We start from the raw sequence: 19,521 nt of genomic DNA, 5'->3' as shown, positions 1-19,521 counted from the left end.
TTTCCGAACACCCAGTATAAAATGCCTTACACAACGATCATTGTCTCAAATAGGAAACACTGTAAGTTTATTATACATGTGCATCAGTAGCTACATGCAGAATTCCTGTAAGAAAATTTTGAAAAATCTACTTCAATTAAGATAGATCCTTCACTTATCAATAAAATGTTAACACTTAATTTATTTTCAAATCATCGCCCATCTATACCATGAAATAGTATTGATGTCCGACAGAAAAATCTGCAACAAGAAATAGGCTGAAAAAATAGTTTATGAAAAACTAAAATGTAACAAGAGCAATGAATAAAGTGACTTGAATACTGCTGCACAATCCAAAACAGAAAGGCTTCTTTCAGAATCTTAAAAGCACAGCAACTGGAGCTAAAGAAGAATGTGTTTGAACTCTCAATGATTTGAGTAATATTCAAGTTAATCTGCAATGTCAAGTCAATAATCAATATTTTACCACAATTCTAGAAAAGTGAATTCAGTGACCACTTACACCATACACTTTTTGTAGCAAATTAACTCCTAGCTTCAAGTATAAACCTTTGTACCACCCCTTCTTTGATTGTAACAATATTTCAAGGAATAAAAATGCAGAAATATGACCAAACTAATAAAGGCTCTGTGCAACGGTGACTTGTTTGTAACCATAACTCAAGGAAAGAATTAATGAATGTTTAGAATTGTTAATATTATGTTTGCAAGGAAAAAAGTTAAATGAAAAAGGTCTGCATGAAAATGTTGAAAAAGTAATTTGGAGTTACTTGAAGAAAGATGTATTTTTTAAGTGGGCATGGAAAACATAAGTTTTTCAAACTGCAACACAACTTACTTCTTATCTTAGGATAGTTGCATGCCCAATACTTAAAAATTAACTTCACTAGCTGAATGTAGGTCTATCATGCTTGAAAGCTTCACCAATTTCCTCCTTTGAAAGCATTCAAGCTATTCTTTTCACATTTGAACATCAACAGCTAAGGAACTTTTTATTAAACAAAAAATCTCCCAACAGCTGGATAAACAAAATATATAAAAACTGAGTACAAAAAAGATTAAGAACATACAAAATATAATAATGAAATGTTGGAAAACATAACACAACAGTGTAATTAAAAACAACTCAAGAATGACCTTAAAACGAAATTAAATACCCCATAAATAAACTTGACAGTACAAACCAAATGTTCATAAGTTCAGCATAAAATTATTGCTAAAACATAAACTTTAATAAAAAAAAATAAATCGCAAAATAGAAAATAATTACAAATGCCAAATAAAGTTTAAATGCTGTACAGGTGTTATTTAATCAAAAGTTTGGAAAATAAAAAAAGAGTCAATTCACAACTGAACAATATAGTTTAAAATCAATTTGAAGAGATAATACATGTTGATAATTACATTCTCCATGCTAGTCTGGCATCTGGTATGATGCTCAGACACCAGAGCACTTTGCACTCCCATTCACCCTCAAATTCATATCAACAATTCAGTTTGCTGACTATGTATTTCAAGTTCATGTACATAATTAAATGTACATAAATCAGCTTATCAGAAGGTGTTGCCAGGTGCTTAAAAGATTTAGGATTCAAGTATATAGGCATTGGAATTTTCAGCACAATATCCATCATGATTTCCTTTTCTGATCTTTTAAGAACTGGGGAATTGTGACACTGTCAAAGAGAATCATGGCACTGGTCCTGTGCACCAGTGCCTTGCAATGCTTTTACAGCACATACAATCAGTACATGTTTAGCAGCAAATCCAACAGTTATTGCAATCAACATTAGTTACTCTTCCTACAATTTGGAGCATGCATTCAACTTTTAAGTCCCCACCTAATGAAGTATAACAATTCCAAAAATAACAATATCACAAGTATAACAGCAACCATAAACATAACTAAGCAGCAAATTGGCATTACTGTCAGAATTTATCCATATCACATCACTTTATCAACTACAAAATTTATGCATAAACATACACACACATACACAGCTCAAAGTTGTAATGGAACTTTCATCACTATAACACATTACCACTGTGTTTTTCATTTTAATAAAATAATCCTAGATTACATATATCAGAGATGTTTTCTATGAAAGGTGGCAAAACAGCAATACAGTAGTCATGTTGTAAAGCTGTGATATGACTGTATCGGTACATCATCTGAAACAACACGATTTATGTATCTTCATGAAATTTGGCAAGCTTTAAATAAACATTACAAGACAAAATAAGAGCTTCTAATAAAATATTTGTGCTAAAATTAATGATTCAATAAAGGAGGATAAACATTGGATAATACATTTTAACTTCATTTCTTTTATCAAAAATGTTAGGAAGACAGATATTAACTTTATTATTTCACTTGTGTCATTTAGCTGATCAAATCTTAGAATTTGAAAAATCACTGTAAAGTATGAAGTACTTAAATAAGACAATGTTAGTAATATAGATATATCTAGACATGTATAGTACTGACCACTGAAATGAGATATGCATCCTTACTTTCTGTCATACTCATTCAAAGATAGATTAACATTCAGCTGTTGGAAATTTATACAATCATACTTAAGTATGATTCACACCATAATGAAGTAATATGACACAAATCATAACCAATAAAGTATAATCTCTATGAATGGTTACTGTGGTATGTAAACATAGCTCCAGGCAAGAATTAATGCAAATTTATGACTGTGGATGTTGAATACATTACATTAAAATGATTTTGGTGCTTCTTCACATCATTACATCTCATGTCACCATGATCAGTCCTGCTCTCCGTGATAACTTTGTATTAATAGCCCAAAAACACAATTTACACTGTAGGATGCTGCATAGTAAGGCTAACATGTCAAAAAAAAACTATTCTTCCCTACTTGCTAACCATAATCCATCTAGTTTATGATGACAGTGGTTCCTCAATGCCTATTTTAAGAGCAACTTCAGTGGAATCTCTTTACATGAAATATTTATGATCTTAGTGTATTAATATTTACCATTGGAAAAGGCTATTTCATACTTTTTTAAAGTTATAAATTTTTGATGGCATCACACGACCTACAAAAGTCCAATTAATGTCAAACAGGAGTTCTGATACCTTTTGTTCCACCACAATACTTTACCTTCTATACCAACAGTAGTCATGAAGACTCCAAGAACTATGTCAATTGTACTCGTGGTAAAGACAGAAGCCATTATGACTCAATTGGGTTTCTCGTCATTAAAAAGTTAATCTTATCTAATAAAGCTCTCTCAGAGGTAGAAACATCACACATCTGATTTCCAAATTTTTGGACATGGGACAATGAAAATTCAAGACTGGAGTTTGCTTTTTTTTTTGGCAAATAGATAGTTATGGGTTAGTCAACACAGAGATTTTAACCATATCTCTAATGGACTTCTTACTCCCATTCTCCTCATATTCCATTGTATTGGTGGTTTCTGCTGGGTCTGCAAGTTAAGTAAAATGATTTAAAAAACGTAAACCAAATTATTTCAGTAATTTAATGGTCATCTCAGTTTCATAGCTAAGGATTAAATGATGCTGAAATAATCAGAGTGAGTCATCCAAATGTTCTCACACTCCAAAATACAACTCAACTAATGTTAATGAAGAATAATGCTTGTTCCTGTCCTTTTGCATATATTACCATTGCCAACTTTGCATGTAAGCCTATTATGAAAATAGACTGACTAACATTTAATCTGAACCTCAATCCCACTGGACACATGATGCTAGTTGTACAGATGAATTTTGTGTGTAACTCATCCAGCACATACACTGGATCAATTGGGGATCATTTTTGTTGAGTAAATAGAGATGTAATTTTCAATATTCAATGTGGTCAATGATATTTGTAGATATGGTCAATTAGAGTGCACACACAATTAAATTGAATATAAACAATCTGAGGACTCCAATTTTTTTTACATTTCTGAAAGTGTTGTGTGGGTACATCTAATTTGGGAAGTGTGGCATGTAAGTATCACTGCCAATTTTTTTCTTAATTGTTAAATGTTTATTAATAAGCATCACTGCTTTTCTTTGTTTCTTAAGAAAATACTCCATTTTATGCTTTAGGCAAATCATTCTGATTCTTATCCTCCAGTTTTACTTTGCCTATAATAATTTACCACACCAGTTTGCCCATTATACAAGGCTCCTACTAAAACAGTAGAATTTTAAGAATTTTTCCAAAATGCTTAAAGGAAAAATCCAGATTATTTTCATCATGTATGGCACTCTTGAAGACTTATTCAAATATGTAGACAATTTCTAAAGTTAAAAGTATGGTACTATCCATAATATTTATCAATCTAGACTTAGTGACATGGCTACATTCTTTTTACTGTCCTTAGATAAACCTAACTTGAAAACCTTTTCAACTTGCAAATATCTTTGTTAATCAGTGTTATATCATATACTTGCTCAAAACTATTTCATCTGGGTACTGTTTTATCCTATTTATCAACATTTAAACATGTAATTGTATTGCACCACTGTTAACCCTTTAGCTCAAACACTTGATACTTTCGTCTTAGGATTATATAACAAATTAAATTATGAACCAGTAAAAACCCTATCTAACTTTTTAGGGTCACAATCAACTTATCCATGTTCATACAGTTTTGATACTTAAAAGTACTATGATGAAGTATTGAAGAACCAAACTTTAGAATATGGCACAAGCTTTGTGACCCTCTTTAATTTAAATGCCAAACAGACAGTTAATCAACATCTTTGTTTATACTTTTATCCACTACGATCCAACATATTTGTCACTCAATAAATGGCATGCAGTACATCATGTTAGCCATAATTAATTAATCAATATCTTTGTTTATACTTCTATCTGCTACAATCCAACATATTTGTTGCTCAATAAATTGGATACAGTACATCATGTTAGGCATAAGTAATTAATCAATATCTTTATTTATACTTTTATCCACTATGATCCAACATATTTGTCCCTCAATAAATGGCATGCAGTACATCATGTTAGCCGTAATTAATTTATCAACATCTTTGTTTATACTTTTATCCACTATGATCCAACATATTTGTCACTCAATAAATGGCATGCAGTACATCATGTTAGCCATAATTAATTAATCAATATCTTTGTTTATACTTTTATTCACTATGATCCAAAATATTTGTTGCTCAATAAATGGCATGCAGTACATCATGTTAGCCATAATTAATTAATCAATATCTTTGTTTATACTTTTATTCACTATGATCCAAAATATTTGTTGCTCAATAAATGGCATGCAGTACATCATGTTAGCCATAATTAATTAATCAATATCTTTGTTTATACTTTTATTCACTATGATCCAAAATATTTGTTGCTCAATAAATGGCATGCAGTACATCATGTTAGCCATAATTAATTAATCAATATCTTTGTTTATACTTTTATTCACTATGATCCAAAATATTTGTTGCTCAATAAATGGCATGCAGTACAATATTAGCAGTACTCCATGCTTTATTAAACCATTATTTGTATACTAAAGAAGAATGTTAGCCTTTAAATCTACATGTGACACTTACAAAACACTATTCAAATGTAAGTGCTGCTTCTTAATTTTAGCTTTGTATGATATAATTAGTAAAAACCACACAAGGCCCATCCCCAAAATTTTATTTCTTACTTATTTAAAAAAACAAACAAACACTGGAATAGTTTTTGGTCCATTTTTTCTGACTATAGTAATCAAGTTTTATCTTTCAAAAATGAAGTGCGTGAAATTAAATAATATCGCAAAGAAAAAAAAAGATCGAAATTTCAACTGGAAATTGTTTGGAATGATGTTTAGACAATGAAATATGAAGAAGTTGGAACCATATTGAACATGCATATGAATCATTCACCAATGTTTACAAGTCAAATGTAAAAATAATTAAAGTTTATAAAAGTATGAAATGATATAGCCTTGATAAAGCAAATGGAACTACGTAGCTTAAACATTTAATTTATAATTTTCCCAAATTCATTTTTGGTTACCTCATCATGAAACAAAATTGGACAAGTGCACATCATTCTGACCAACATTTATTAGGACATATTTTTTACTTTTACAGATTATTTTTGATTATCTTTTGATTTTCAGAGTAAATATTATTGTGATATAAAATTATTCTCAGGGATTCTTACTATGTGCCTTAAAGATAAATCACTGCAGTGTATAGATTTAGGACAGCTTGGTGAAACATTAACAATTTAAAGATTAATAATGAGAACTGGTGCAAAATAAATTAAAATCCAATGCTAAGCTTTGTAAAAGAAGTATGAATAAGCAGTACACTAGTTTTCCCTAGAAGAATTATTTATTAACAAAATTGTTATATCCATTTTTGTAAACTGTGAATGCTATATTTGACCTAAACATCAAATATGGAAGTGAAACGGTCAACTTTTACACTAAAATGGAGATCAATATGCTAGGTAGGTACTGATATATTCTATAAATCAAAAATATCCACCTTTTTCCTTCAATGCAGAAGTTGTGGTCTTACTACTTACCAAAGACAAATTTTGTGAAAAATGTTAATTTAGCACTTCATAGCTTTTCCTTAGTGTGTCTGTTTTGTTCCTATGCATATATTAAACATGTATTAAACATTGTTATTAATCAACAAAACCAACATTTTCTTCGTATTACAATGTAAAAAGACAAAAGGACACAAGTCATGAATAAAACTTGTAAATAATATGCATGACTAGACTAAGTACAACAGTATTTTTGCCAAAACAAAAGAATGTCTTACTAAGGTGTTGTTTTACAGTATGGAAGAAGAGAAAATACAATGGACTGGATACACAGTACATTTCAATCATGATGTTTTACCTTTTGCTTTATTACATTTGGTAAATTAAGCAGTTAAAATATCAAAGGCAGAATAATCTGTTTAAGCAGAATACACTATGATGAAGATAATTTGTGACATAATTAGTCTAGAAACCTGTGGTGTTCTAAATTAAGGAAAGCTGATAAATGAATCCATCTCACTGTTCAGTCTACCTATTCTTCACTTTGATGACTGTTTTGTTGAACTTTGCACAAAGTTACTCATGGGTTATGTATGTTAGTTGTCCTTAATTTAAATGTGACAAAGTAGAGTGAGAGGAACTGGTCAGCACCAGTTGCTATAGACATTACTCTCAGTGGAGTACCTCTCACCTTATGTACCCTTTAACCTTAAGTGAATAGCACCGGTGCTTTATACCAACCTCATTTTTGTGAAACTATACATCGCAATATTCATCGTAATTCCTAATTTACCAAGTGTATCTTTCAGAATTTAATAAGTTTTTAATGAACAGCCACATTATAATGCCCCTATGTTTGAAAATAGGAGAGTTTTCAGTAACAAAACTTACATTTAAAAAAAAAAGGTTATGAAGAAGACAAGGTCATCCTCTTCTTCAGCTTCACTTAATTACAAAATAAGAATAGTTGCAATAGTGATGTATACCACAATCATACAACCAGATGTATATGTCCAAATCTGTTACCAATAATACAAAAGATCAGGTGTCGAAAAAAAAAAAAAGGTCAAAAACGCTATCTGCTACCTAAGAGACAGAAAGCTCTACAATGGTTATTATGATTTTCTGTAGAACTATTACGTTCAATATAAACCTTGATATCCATCTCTTAAAATTGATCCAAGATTTTGAGTATTGTACAAATGAGTAATTTGTGAACAAAAGAGAAACAAGATATGGGTAACTTTCTGTCATACTAGTTTCATAACAGAAAAGAATAATAATTTAAAGTATATTACATTCTACACCCAATGCTTTCACAGAATGTGTATTAGTATGTTACAAAAAGGTCAATAAAAACTATACCTACACTAAAACATTATCATTTCCAATAAGTTAGTATTAAAATTTTATTTTAAAAATAATTAATAATTTAGCTTGGGATTAATCATGTGAGGCAATACTGAATGTTTAATAATAACACACTATATTTGTGCATCAACTTTTCAAAAATTGCTTGTGTACATGTATGCTTATGAGTTTCAATCAAATATTCTATAAATTATTTTAATACAAAGTAATTAAAATGTGGTTAGAAATATGTTTCAAAGATTTTACAATGTTATAATTTATTTGCATTAGTAAAAAGCTGTTCCTTGTATTAAAGATATATGCTACAAATCTGTTATGATCATTACTGATAATTAGTGTTCATTGAATAACACATCTCTGAAAATATAGGTGAACATACACAAGAATTTTCTTTCACAAAAGTAGTTTCCTAATAAGATTTAAAACACATGTAATCAATTATTTAAAATAAATGCATCTTAATAAGTCTTTTATTTACATTATAAAATTTTAAGTACACTTGGAACTGGATATTGTGGGTTATCAACAGCTCCTTTACCAAATTTCAACTCCAAAAATCCTTTTACATTATTTGGGACTGATGCCATAATTCCAACAAACTGAAGTTTTTCTAGAGGATAAAGGAAGTGTTCTGGAAATTCTCGATCTTGTGGATGATTTTTAAACCAAGTATTTTTAGTCATAACACCATTTCGAGAAGAAAAAGGAAAAATATCTACATGAAGGTGGTTTGTTTGGCTGAACTGCACACGTAAAAAATCTCCTTCCCTTGCTTTTTCCCAGACAAAACCTGATGTATCAACAATTGACTGTTTCTGAGCATTCTTCAGCCACTCACATTTTAAAACATCATCAGCATACACACCAATGTCTACATCATAATCCCACGGAATAATGTCACCAGAACGAAATGCACCCATAAGACTGCCACCTTCTAACCAGTATTTCACTTCACATTTTTCTAGAATATTAAAAACATGTCGAGCAGTTTTTCTTAAATTTTCCAAACAGCAAGGTGGAGTCCAGCGTCCTTGAAACAAGTATTCTGGCATGTCATTATGCACTGTTCCAAAACACCGAGATGTATGTTTTTCACAACCAAACCAGTAAACTTGGTTTCCAGGAAGAATGATTTTCTTGATGCCAAATTTCTTATATAGATTCATTCTTCTGTGTGAGTCAAGCATTCTTCGTTTCTCTCTGAGATGCGCATCTTTGAATAGCAATTTCCCTTCTGATAGCAGGTGTTCTGGTGAGATGTGTACCTATAACAAGCACAAATTCTTGTAAAATACATAGAAAATGTTTATTTAATATTTTCACAAACACAACAAATTAAAAACTTTAATGTATAAAGCAAACTTCAAAAATTAAATGTAACATAAATAATACATATTTTTCTCATGCACTCACTTTTTATTCTAAGACTTCACATAACTGCAAATATGAGTATAAAATCATCACACATTATAACAAACATGGAAACAAAGAAATAATATAATAAATTTTAATGTTCAACTTGCTAATCTTTTTTTTACTTCCACCCAATAAACTAAAGCAAATATCACAATAGTAATAAAGTTTAAAATACCACAGTTACCTTTCAAAAAAAATTATTCACCTGGCCTGTACAGCATATGGTCTATAAAGATATTAACACAGTGACATGTAGTCTACACAAATACTATCACCATTTTGACTTCCATTTATTTGCAATTGACACCATTTATTATAAATAATGATTTTAAGCTAATAAAGTACAAAATACCATTACATAAATTTTTGTGTCAAATATAATCAGAATGAAATACTTTCCATCAATCAAAACTAGCACAACAGTACTCTTTTGGAAAACACAACTTATTAAACTGTTATTATTTGCTGAACAAAACTGTGGATAGATATAAAACATTTAGCAAGAAGTTATGTTTTAGTGACTTACTAAAACAGTGATGATGATAGTATCTGTATAGACCGCATACTGTAGTGCACCAAACATGAATATACTTTGTGACAAAAAATTTTTTTTAATGTAGAGGGACCTAGATAATCTTATGTATGAGTGGATAATCACTTCAAATAATAATTGACATACATAGAAATTAAAAACTTATTTTTTATACAGGGGGAAACTAATGTTGTAAAGAAAAATACACTTAGGAAAAGACGAACAAGGTATCTGATAAGACTATAAGGCCTTCCGAGATTTCAACCACTTCATCCTAAACACCATTATAGTCATACTTTTCTGAACCCTTTCCAAAAATTCAATGTCTTTTCCAAGGTAAGGAGCCCAAGACCAAATACAATACTCCAAATGTGGACTAACTTTAGTGTTCTATATGATGAAATTATCACCTCTAAGATTATATTCAATATTTCTGTAGATACAATCTAAAATCCTATTTGTTCTACCACAACAAGACTGATTAACCATTACATCAAGATCCTTTCCTTTCATGACACTGTTAAAGTTATTCCCATCCAAATGATACTTATAATTCAAATTACAATAACCTACATGCAATATGTTCCATTTATCATAATTAAAACCCACCTGCCACTTTGTCCAACTCACTAAATGTTTTTGTAAAGTAAAAGTATCCTCTTCACAGTCAGCAAAACCCAAGATCTTGATATCATCGGCACATTTAAGTAATTTATTGACAATTCATTCATCTTTGTAATTGATTTAAATAAAAAAAACAAATATCCTAAAATGGCCCTGTTCTATCCTCCTTGTGACATTAATCTGATTTGACAAAACTCCACGCGTAACAATTCTCTGCTTTCTTCCATCTAGCCACTCTTCAATCCAGTTTGCTAATTTATTATCCACACCTATAGAGACAATTTTTTAAGCCTTTTATGTAGCACTTTTACAAGTGCTTTCTGAAAATCCAGATACACCAAATGTACATTCTTATCATCATCTACATAAGCAGTAACCTTTTCAAAGAATGCCAAAAGATTTGTAAGGTAAGATTTTTATCTTGTGAAACCATATTGATTATCCAATAAAATTCCAAATTTTGTTAAACTACTTTGCAAAGTATCTTTTATAAGACTTTTAAAAACATTTCCTTCAACCAATGTAAGACTAACAGGCCTATAATTATAGGGATAATTTTTCTCACCTTCCTTGAAAAGAGGAGTTACATTAGCTAACTTTCATTTCTCTGATACCTGCCCATTGTTCAAGAACTGACAAAAAACACAGTAGCAAGTGGCTCACATACCTAATCTTTAACTTCCTTCAAAACCATTCAGGAAATATCTTTCCCTGGAGCTTTATCATTCTTTAAACTTTTTTTTTCTTAATCAACCTAGAATTAATGCAGTCATCTTGTTCAGTCTTATTATCCACCTATCAATTTTTCAAGATGTGGAATACTATGTAAATCTTCATTAGCAAAAAATGAAAAACAAAGCAAAATTTAATAACACAGCCATCTCATTAGAATGGCTAGGTGTATATGTATTTGCTTTTGCAGTAATAAGTGCGTGCTAAAAGTCACAAGGTATCAACAACCAGTTGATAGTATTGCCAGAACTAACTGCCTTTGGTTCAGCCTGAGTCTAAGCACTTGAACCGATTGGCTGAATTGAGAGAAAGAAAAATAAAATGGCAAGAAATTAGTAATGTATTGTGCAACCACATTACTTCATTCCAGAAAAATCAGTGCTGAAACCACCATTAAAATCATAGAAACAAAGTTTGACTTGAGGACTCAATGAACAAAAATAGTTCAGGATTTCTAAGAGTACAGAATTATTCTAGATTCAAGTTGTATTTGATACAGTATTACTTATGAATAAAATGGGAAAAAATACTAGGCACTACAATGAAATGTTCTGTTACCATAGCAATCTGGCACCTGGGATATGTTGAGGCCTACTATAGTCTTATGTGAGATCATATTTACTGTTCCAAACAATTACCATTAAGAACTTTAATGTCAAGAAGTGCTTACATGTTTCCCTACAACACCATTTGTTCTGATAGTATGTCAGAAGTACATACAATTTGATTTAAAATGTGACTCTAAATCTAACAATTTCATTTTATAATATTCAATCTAGTATCAACATAAATTTTGATTACACAGCTTCTGCAAAATAAATTTGAAAGTCTTTAATACTCTAAAGCAGTTTTAATAAAAAGCCAAATAATTAATTTAGAAATAAACAAAAGTAACTAAGTTTTCAAAAAACAATGAGCATTAGAACAGTTACACAAGTTCAAACATAAAAAAAGGGATCTGCCTATTTATAACTCAACAAAATATAAGGGATACAAACAAAATAACATCACAATATTTATACCAATCACACACACAGGTTGTACTATAGTGAGCAATCTACAAAGCTAATATCATCATCACCATTTTAATGATTTGCTAAAACATAATTACTTGCTAAATGATTTGTATTTATCTATGGTTTTCTGTGACAACAGGAAAACCCACTTGTAGAGAAAAAAAAATGTATGTAAAAACGACTGGTATGGGTTGAGAAAATTTTATATAGAGAGCAAACAATGTTTTGACCTTCTTCAGTCCTCATCAGGTTCACGATGACCAAAGAAGGTCAAAACGTTGTTCGCTTCTCTATATAAAATTTTCTCAACCCATACCAGCTGTTTTTACATATATATTTATCTGTGGTTTTATTCAGCAAATAATAATAATAATTTTTTAAGTTGTGAGTTCCAAAAGGTTACTTTATATCAATTTAAAATTGCATTAGTTTTGATTTTTGGAATGTAGGTCACACAAATTATTTTTGCACAAAAATTTGATGTAATGGTATTTTGTACTTTATTAGTTTAAAATCATCATTTATAATAACTAGCACCAACTGCAAATAAACAAAAGTTAAAACAGCGATGGTGATAGTATCCAGGTAGAATGCATGCTTTCGCAGTAAAGAAAAAAACAACCAGAGAAATTTGAAAATAATCACATCCATGTCAGATCATAAGAACATTGACATGACAAGAGATGTGAGCCAGAATTTTGAAAAGATTTCTTTATAGGAAAGTAGAAAGGAAGATTGAGTGATTAGCTATGTTAGTTCAACCAAACTGAAAAAAATGCTTTTCAAAAAATAATCTTTTATTAGTATCAAAATCTATAGATATTCAAGGAAACAAAATAATACATTTAAAACTACAAACCTTGCAATAATATCAAATTCACAAATAAAATTGAGAATACTGTGGTTTAGCTGGAAAAAAGGACAAATGTAAATGGGGACTACAAAATACCTCTCAGACCGCAACATAAAATTAAACAAAAAAAAAGTTTTTATTGTAATGACTTTAATGTAACAGTTTTAGTTATAATGAACTGTCATCTTATCAAATGGATGAGAAGCTGAGGTAATCTTACTACTTTTCTACTGTGAGATTTGTTAATAAAATTGTAGATATTTTCTATCCTGAATGAAAAGTGTATCTGAAGTTTAGTTTGGTCAAGATTAAAACTGGTACTTGAAAATAAATCAAGAAAGCAAAACAATAAAAAATGATACAGTTAGGATAATGTTGCTTTAGGAGTGAGCAAGAAGGAAAGGGCTTGAATTGTTTGCAAGTCTTAAGTGGTACGCAGGTGCCACAAAAGTGAAAGCTGGCCTATGTTACACTTACTTTTAAGAGAGGTGAGAACTATTATTTAAGTTACTACAAGTCAATAATGCTAATATCAGTAGTGGTAAAAGTTTTGGAGATAATGGTTAAAGATGCTTTACAAAGCCATTTAATAAAGTTTATAATTTTGTTGGACAGTCAGCATTGATTTACAAAGGTAAAATATTGCCTAATTAATCTTCAAATGAGGGTAAACATTCTGATTTGGAAAACTTAAATTTTCAGAAGGTTTTAACAAATTATCACATAAAAGACAATTAGCTCAATGGATTAGTGGTGGTTAGAGAAGAGGCAAAAGGCTGTATTAAGTGGAGTTCAGTCAAACTGTATTGCAGTAAGGTACTCAGAGCTGTGTGTTAGACCACACTTAGAACAGTGTGCTTAGTCTTCATATTTTAAAAAGAACAAAGAAATTTTGGAAAGTGTTCAGAGGAACAGGACGGAGTATGAGAAGCTATCAAATAAGGTCAAGTTAGGTCTTTAAAACTATGTTGTCTTGATAAAAAGAAAGTTGAAAGAGATATGACTGAAGTTTTTAAAATTATAAATGGAATAAAGGATTAATGAATCATCTTTTTTGTGTCTGTTTAAAGGTTAGAATGATAGGACTAGGGGACATAAATTTAAAATTTGGCAAGGTGGATGTTGTCTGCAAATTAAACAATTTTATTTGGAAATAATGGTGTTCAGCCCTTAAAACAGGTTGGGAGAGTTCAAGAAAGGATTGATATAGGCAGGTGCATGTATAATGAAATGAATGAGACAACTAAAATAGGTCATGAAGCCCTAGTTTTTTTATAAAATTTTATATTTACAAAGGTGATTCATAGTAAAATCATTACAGTTTTAGATACAGGATTAGTTAATAGTTTGTACCAAATTTGAATCTTTGACTGCTTGCATTGAAGAAAGAGATAATCAAGGGGTGTAATAGTGGTCTTTTTTCACGTACACTGATAAATGTTGTTTGTAATTATAAGCACCAAAAACAAGGACTAAATTTTGTTTTGCCAAGTGTAAAAGTGAAAAAATGTAAAACAGCATTTTGACAGTTTAGATGCTTTTACCAAGAGGCATGTTGGAAGTAATAATTCAGGAAGGCTGCTTAAAAAGTAAAAATAATCATTTAGAGCTTTAGAAACGTAACATACCTTAAGGTTTCTGCTTGTTGTTTGGATAAACAATGCTTCTGGAAAGGGCTGAACCAAAGGCTGATTTAAGTCAAGCAGCTGCTGTGTGCTCCATATAAGAAGATGTTTACCTTGGAGTGAATCACAAATTTTGATACCAGCATTCTGCCTGTAAGTAAGAGTCCACCTTTTGAGATCAACTTCAAGAGAGAAACAAATTGACTTTTGTCCCCTAATACGAGCTGCTGCTAAATGTCCATGTGGAAGAAAGAGAAAAAACTGCAGAAGTTCTGACAAAACAGTTGATGTCATACGGGAAGCATCTGGCACAAACACTACATACTTAGTCTTAATGAAGTTGTAAAGATTGGTCATGGTAGAAGACTTGTTAGCTCCTGGATCTAAAGATATTAACTGAACATTATAATTTAACATAGTCCTTAAGAATAACAAGGGGGGATATGGAACAAAATCACTGACAATTAAAACTGGGACTAAGGGGTAAATTTCTGATAAATGCTTCACAGTTTCTTCAAGATCATGTTCAAAACATTCAAATTCATATAAAACAAATGTCACATCACTCTCTACACCTGAGGGCAGATTGTGATGCATAAGCTGTGATTTTGTTTTCAACATGAAAGACGGTGGTGGTTTTTTTTCTATCTTATTTTCAAACATTCTTTTCATCACAGTGTGATTAACGCTAACAGCAAAGGTTCCACAGGAGCATCTACTATCAAGAGTTCTCCATATGTACAATACAGTAAACAAGTTCACAGAGGCTACACCAATGAGTATCCTTTGCCAACTGAACCTTACCATCTTTAATCACTTGCTCTTGTAATTAATACCTGAAAAATAAAATGTACCTAAGTAAGAAAGATATTTGCATAATAATACTTAAAAAACATAAGGAATACACTGTTCTCCAACTTAAACGTCTGTTTTCTAAGCTCATGTACAGAATTTAGGAGCACACATGAGTTTAGAATACACAACATGTACATCTAAACCTAAAATTCACCATATACAGCCAATAGAGAAAAGGCAATTGCTCTAATGATCCATAATTACAGAATTAGATTGCTACAATGAAATCATTTTAGATGATACACAAAACTTATTTCATAAGTTCCATACTTAAGTGAGCAGCATAATAAATACTCATATCCAGGTTAAAATTGACTACTATTAGTATTAAATGTTGATTAGATGTTTGATTAGATTTATGACAACTGTTTTGGAATCTGCTGATAATATTAACATTTTTCATTCATCTGGTTTAAAAGGATTTTAGGTTTATACTATTTGCAAAAAGATTTAGGAGTAATAATAACATTTAATAGTTTGAAAGGTAACTTATTACAGAAGATGGAACAAAATATTAAAGTGATAATCTTTTACTTGTTTGACCGACAAAAAGATGAGCGAGAAGGGATTAGAAGCTAAACAATTTCTTTAGAAGTAGATATTTTGTCATTAACTTTAAATAATGTAGGCCAGAAAAAAATATTTTTGGAAACTTGGAAAACATCTTGAGAATAAAGATTCTGGTCCGAACAAAATTTATAAATAAAACTTTAAAAAGGCTTATCATAAGATTACTGAGGGTTTTAATTGTTACATGTTTTCCAAATTAATATTACATTCTGAAATTTCTGATGGTCACATGACTGCTAGCATTTCTTTATTACCAAAAATAAATTAAAAAAAGTAAATATCTAGTACACTATAAGATTACCAATTAGGCTTCTCTTGTTACCTAATAACCATTGGAAGTTACTTAAAATGTAAGAATTAATCAACATTTATCTCTTTTGATTTAAAATGGACTTTCTTGTGGCTAATCAATTTGAATTTTTGATAAAACTTTAACACTTTTGCATGACAGTACTTTAGTTGATGTTACATAACTTTTAGACAACATCTCACAATATATCATATAACTTAACTACAAGTATTATTACCTTGTTAATCTGAACACTTACTGAACAAGTGGAAAAACTGATAAGTGGTTAAGTGGCAGAAAGTAGATTAGCAATAAACAAGCATTTTTTTCTATTGAGAATGTGATTATCAGAATATGGTTTAGGATCTCTGTTGATTATATATGTCAGTATTTTGAAAGCTCCCTGAACTCATGTTTCCAAATTAACTGAAGATATTACAAGATACTAGAAAAACTGATTCAAATGAGAACATTTCTCTTTTTCGTAAATGTCTCAACAAAGTAAATGACTAAGGTCAAAATGTATTCAGTATTAAGAAGTGTAATTGCACAGTAAATAATCTAAACATGGAAAAATTTCAGAACAACTTCTTATAAGAAAAGGGCACTGCTATGAAAAGTTAAATTTTTACCATACCCTTAAACCACTTTGAATGTAAATTCTGCTTCTATAGGAATATTGCACCTAATATTTCAGACATCAAAACTATATTTTTTAAAGATTTATATTTGCATCTGATTTAAAAAACTTAAGTAACAAGAGTACTTTAAAACTAAAAGTTTGAATCAGTTTTGCTCTAATTTGGAATTTCATTTAGGAGGGAACTGGAATAAAAAATCATCAAATTGCCCAATTCATTTCACTGTATATTTTGTATCTTCAAATATTAAAGAACCTGGCAACTTTACCTTTTGTACAGAAATTACAATCTTAAAATGTGTCTTGTCCACATCTGCAAGTTCTGCCACTGCCAGTGTCACTACTGGAACCATAATTTTCTGTGTGATAAATACAGTATTACTAGTATAGTCTATATTCTTACATAATAACAAGAGTCCAGTATTGCCATGGTGTGATTATAATCACTTATATTTATCACAATATCGTTATCAGGTTTACTGTATTTTTAACATCGTAGCTGAAAACAGAATAAACCCAATATTAGTATTACTAATAGTATAACTATTAGAATTAGTAACACTACTGTCATGATAAATGTAAATAATTGATTAATCTAGTTAGAAAACATATTTCCAAAACAATAAACAGTGAAAGAAGTTATTACAGTTATACAAAACGTAAACATAATTTGAAAATACTTAGTCTACTTTATATAAACGTTATTAATATATAACGCAATTTATCTCTATTGCTATTCCCTGATTATTCAACACAAAATTATGAGTGTTACTAGTACAACAACAACTCAGTATAACAAAAACACTAGTCGGATGGCTGTTAATTTTAGAACTCTAGGAGAGTAGACACACAATGAATATTATACGAACAAATATTCTTTCTAACCTCGAGTTATTTTAAAACCTGATTAGTAATATTCCAAGAATTGTAATTCTATGTGAAATATTGGAAATTGAATTAACCTGAATCATGTACATAGTTACATTTTAATTCCTCGATTATAAGTGGAACAACGAAAAAATTAAAAATGAACACATAAGATTTTCCTTACGATTGTGAAGGAGATTAAAGATCAGATAGGCAAACTCTCTTTCATTTTAGTTATGCCACTGGGATGTTGGGAGGTGTCCGAGGATAGGAATATTGCTTATGATACTACTTTTATAGGAATTGAATACGTGTGTTTTTCTTATAGCAAAGCCACATCAAACTATCTGCTGTGTCCATCGAGGGGAATCGAACTCCTGATATTATCGTTGTAGTTTCGTAGACTTAACCGATGTACCAGCGTAAGACCACAGGGGTTAATGTGATTTACATACCATTATAGACCAGTACGCCTAACTCGTTTGGTGAAAGGTATCAAAACAAAACGCTTTACAAATTCAGATAGTAAAAGGTGATGTCATAAATAAAAGTACAAATTAATTCGCTAAAGAGAAAATCTTCCCTTACAACACAGTTGTATTTTTTCTAGGAGTTATTTATTATATACTCAAAAGAAAGGGTGTGGAACTGGTTGTCTTAGATTTTTAAAAGTATTTTGACAACATACCACACATACAACGAAGAAAGATTAGGTACGATAATTAAAGGAATTGAGGTTGCGGAAAGTCTAAACAATTGGATTGTTGAGTGGTCAGTTGTTACTAATATAGTGATATGCTGACGTATTATATGTTTTTACCTGCTTAAGAAATATAAAAATTCTTACATTTTCCCATTATTTGGTTTCCGTGTTTGAATGGCGGCAACATGCGGTCAAGAAAGTCGTTAATATTACATTGCTCTGAAGATTGTTTGTTTGTTTTTGAATTTTGCGCAAAGCTACTCGAGGGCTATCTGCGCTAGCCGTCCTTAATTTAGCAGTGTAAGACAAGAGGGAAAGCAGCTAGTCATCGCCACCCACCGCCAACTCTTAGGCTACTCTTTTACCAACGAATAGTGAGATTGACCGTCACATTATAACGCTCCCACAGCTGAAAAGGCGAGCATGTTTGGTGTAACGGGGATTCGAACCCGCGACCTCGAATTACGAGTCAAGTCCCTTAACCACTTTGTTCTGAACTATTCTGAAGAACTAGCAGAATTTCTTTCACCCATGGTATGGTCTCGTTTGCGGCACTGTTAATTACTTTCAGCATATTGGGAAACGGTACCTCATCACATTCATCTAATGCATGTCGAATAATCCTTAAGCTGTCCTTAAACCTAGGATTAGATCTTCCCCGACATGCTTAAAGTAACCGACAATGCCGAAAACGAGACTACGCTACGGATGAGTGAAACTCTGTTGATTCTTCCAAAAAAAGCCGAGACTAAACTATCAGCAAAGTGTTACTGAACTTTTAATCTTAATTAAGATGATTAAACGTCATTTTAACTTTTACGCTATACTATGTAAGTTGTAACTCCTATACCTGAGAATGGTCAGTGATCTGATCGAAAGCTTGTATTGAATTTTTATGGAACTTAGAAGTTGT

At 30.7% G+C, this 19,521-nt stretch overlaps 1 protein-coding gene across 3 annotated transcripts; it reads right to left on the bottom strand.

The window, feature by feature from the left end:
* Positions 1 to 6,064: 6,064 nt before the first annotated feature.
* On the bottom strand, positions 6,065 to 18,459 carry LOC143249743 (ribitol 5-phosphate transferase FKRP). 3 transcript variants are annotated; one of them, XM_076500081.1, is made up of 4 exons: positions 18,090 to 18,459; positions 17,308 to 17,397; positions 14,688 to 15,520; positions 6,065 to 9,151 (listed from the first exon to the last, which is right to left on the bottom strand). In XM_076500081.1, exons 3-4 carry the CDS (start codon positions 15,489 to 15,491, stop codon positions 8,366 to 8,368), a joined length of 1,590 nt encoding a protein of 529 aa, XP_076356196.1. In that variant the 5' UTR covers positions 15,492 to 15,520; positions 17,308 to 17,397; positions 18,090 to 18,459; the 3' UTR covers positions 6,065 to 8,365. The 3 variants fall into 3 exon arrangements, with proteins under 3 accessions (XP_076356196.1, XP_076356198.1, XP_076356197.1); XM_076500083.1 differs by lacking the exon at positions 18,090 to 18,459 and adding an exon at positions 17,794 to 17,848; XM_076500082.1 differs by lacking the exon at positions 18,090 to 18,459 and adding an exon at positions 17,728 to 17,766.
* Positions 18,460 to 19,521: the final 1,062 nt, after the last annotated feature.

This window comes from Tachypleus tridentatus, chromosome 4, assembly GCF_004210375.1.
Source record: "Tachypleus tridentatus isolate NWPU-2018 chromosome 4, ASM421037v1, whole genome shotgun sequence".
NCBI lineage: Eukaryota > Metazoa > Arthropoda > Merostomata > Xiphosura > Limulidae > Tachypleus > Tachypleus tridentatus.
Note: the sequence above shows the minus strand (reverse complement) of the source record. Positions and strands in the feature narration are given on the sequence as shown.

What these genes read in the sequence shown, in the direction of transcription:
- LOC143249743 (XM_076500081.1), bottom strand. Translation starts at nt 15,491, where the DNA reads ATGGTAAGGTTCAGTTGGCAAAGGATACTCATTGGTGTAGCCTCTGTG. An exon ending in CAACAAGCAGAAACCTTAAG is followed by an intron (nt 9,152 to 14,687) that starts GTATGTTACGTT and finishes TGCTTGTTATAG; the next exon opens with GTACACATCTCACCAGAACA.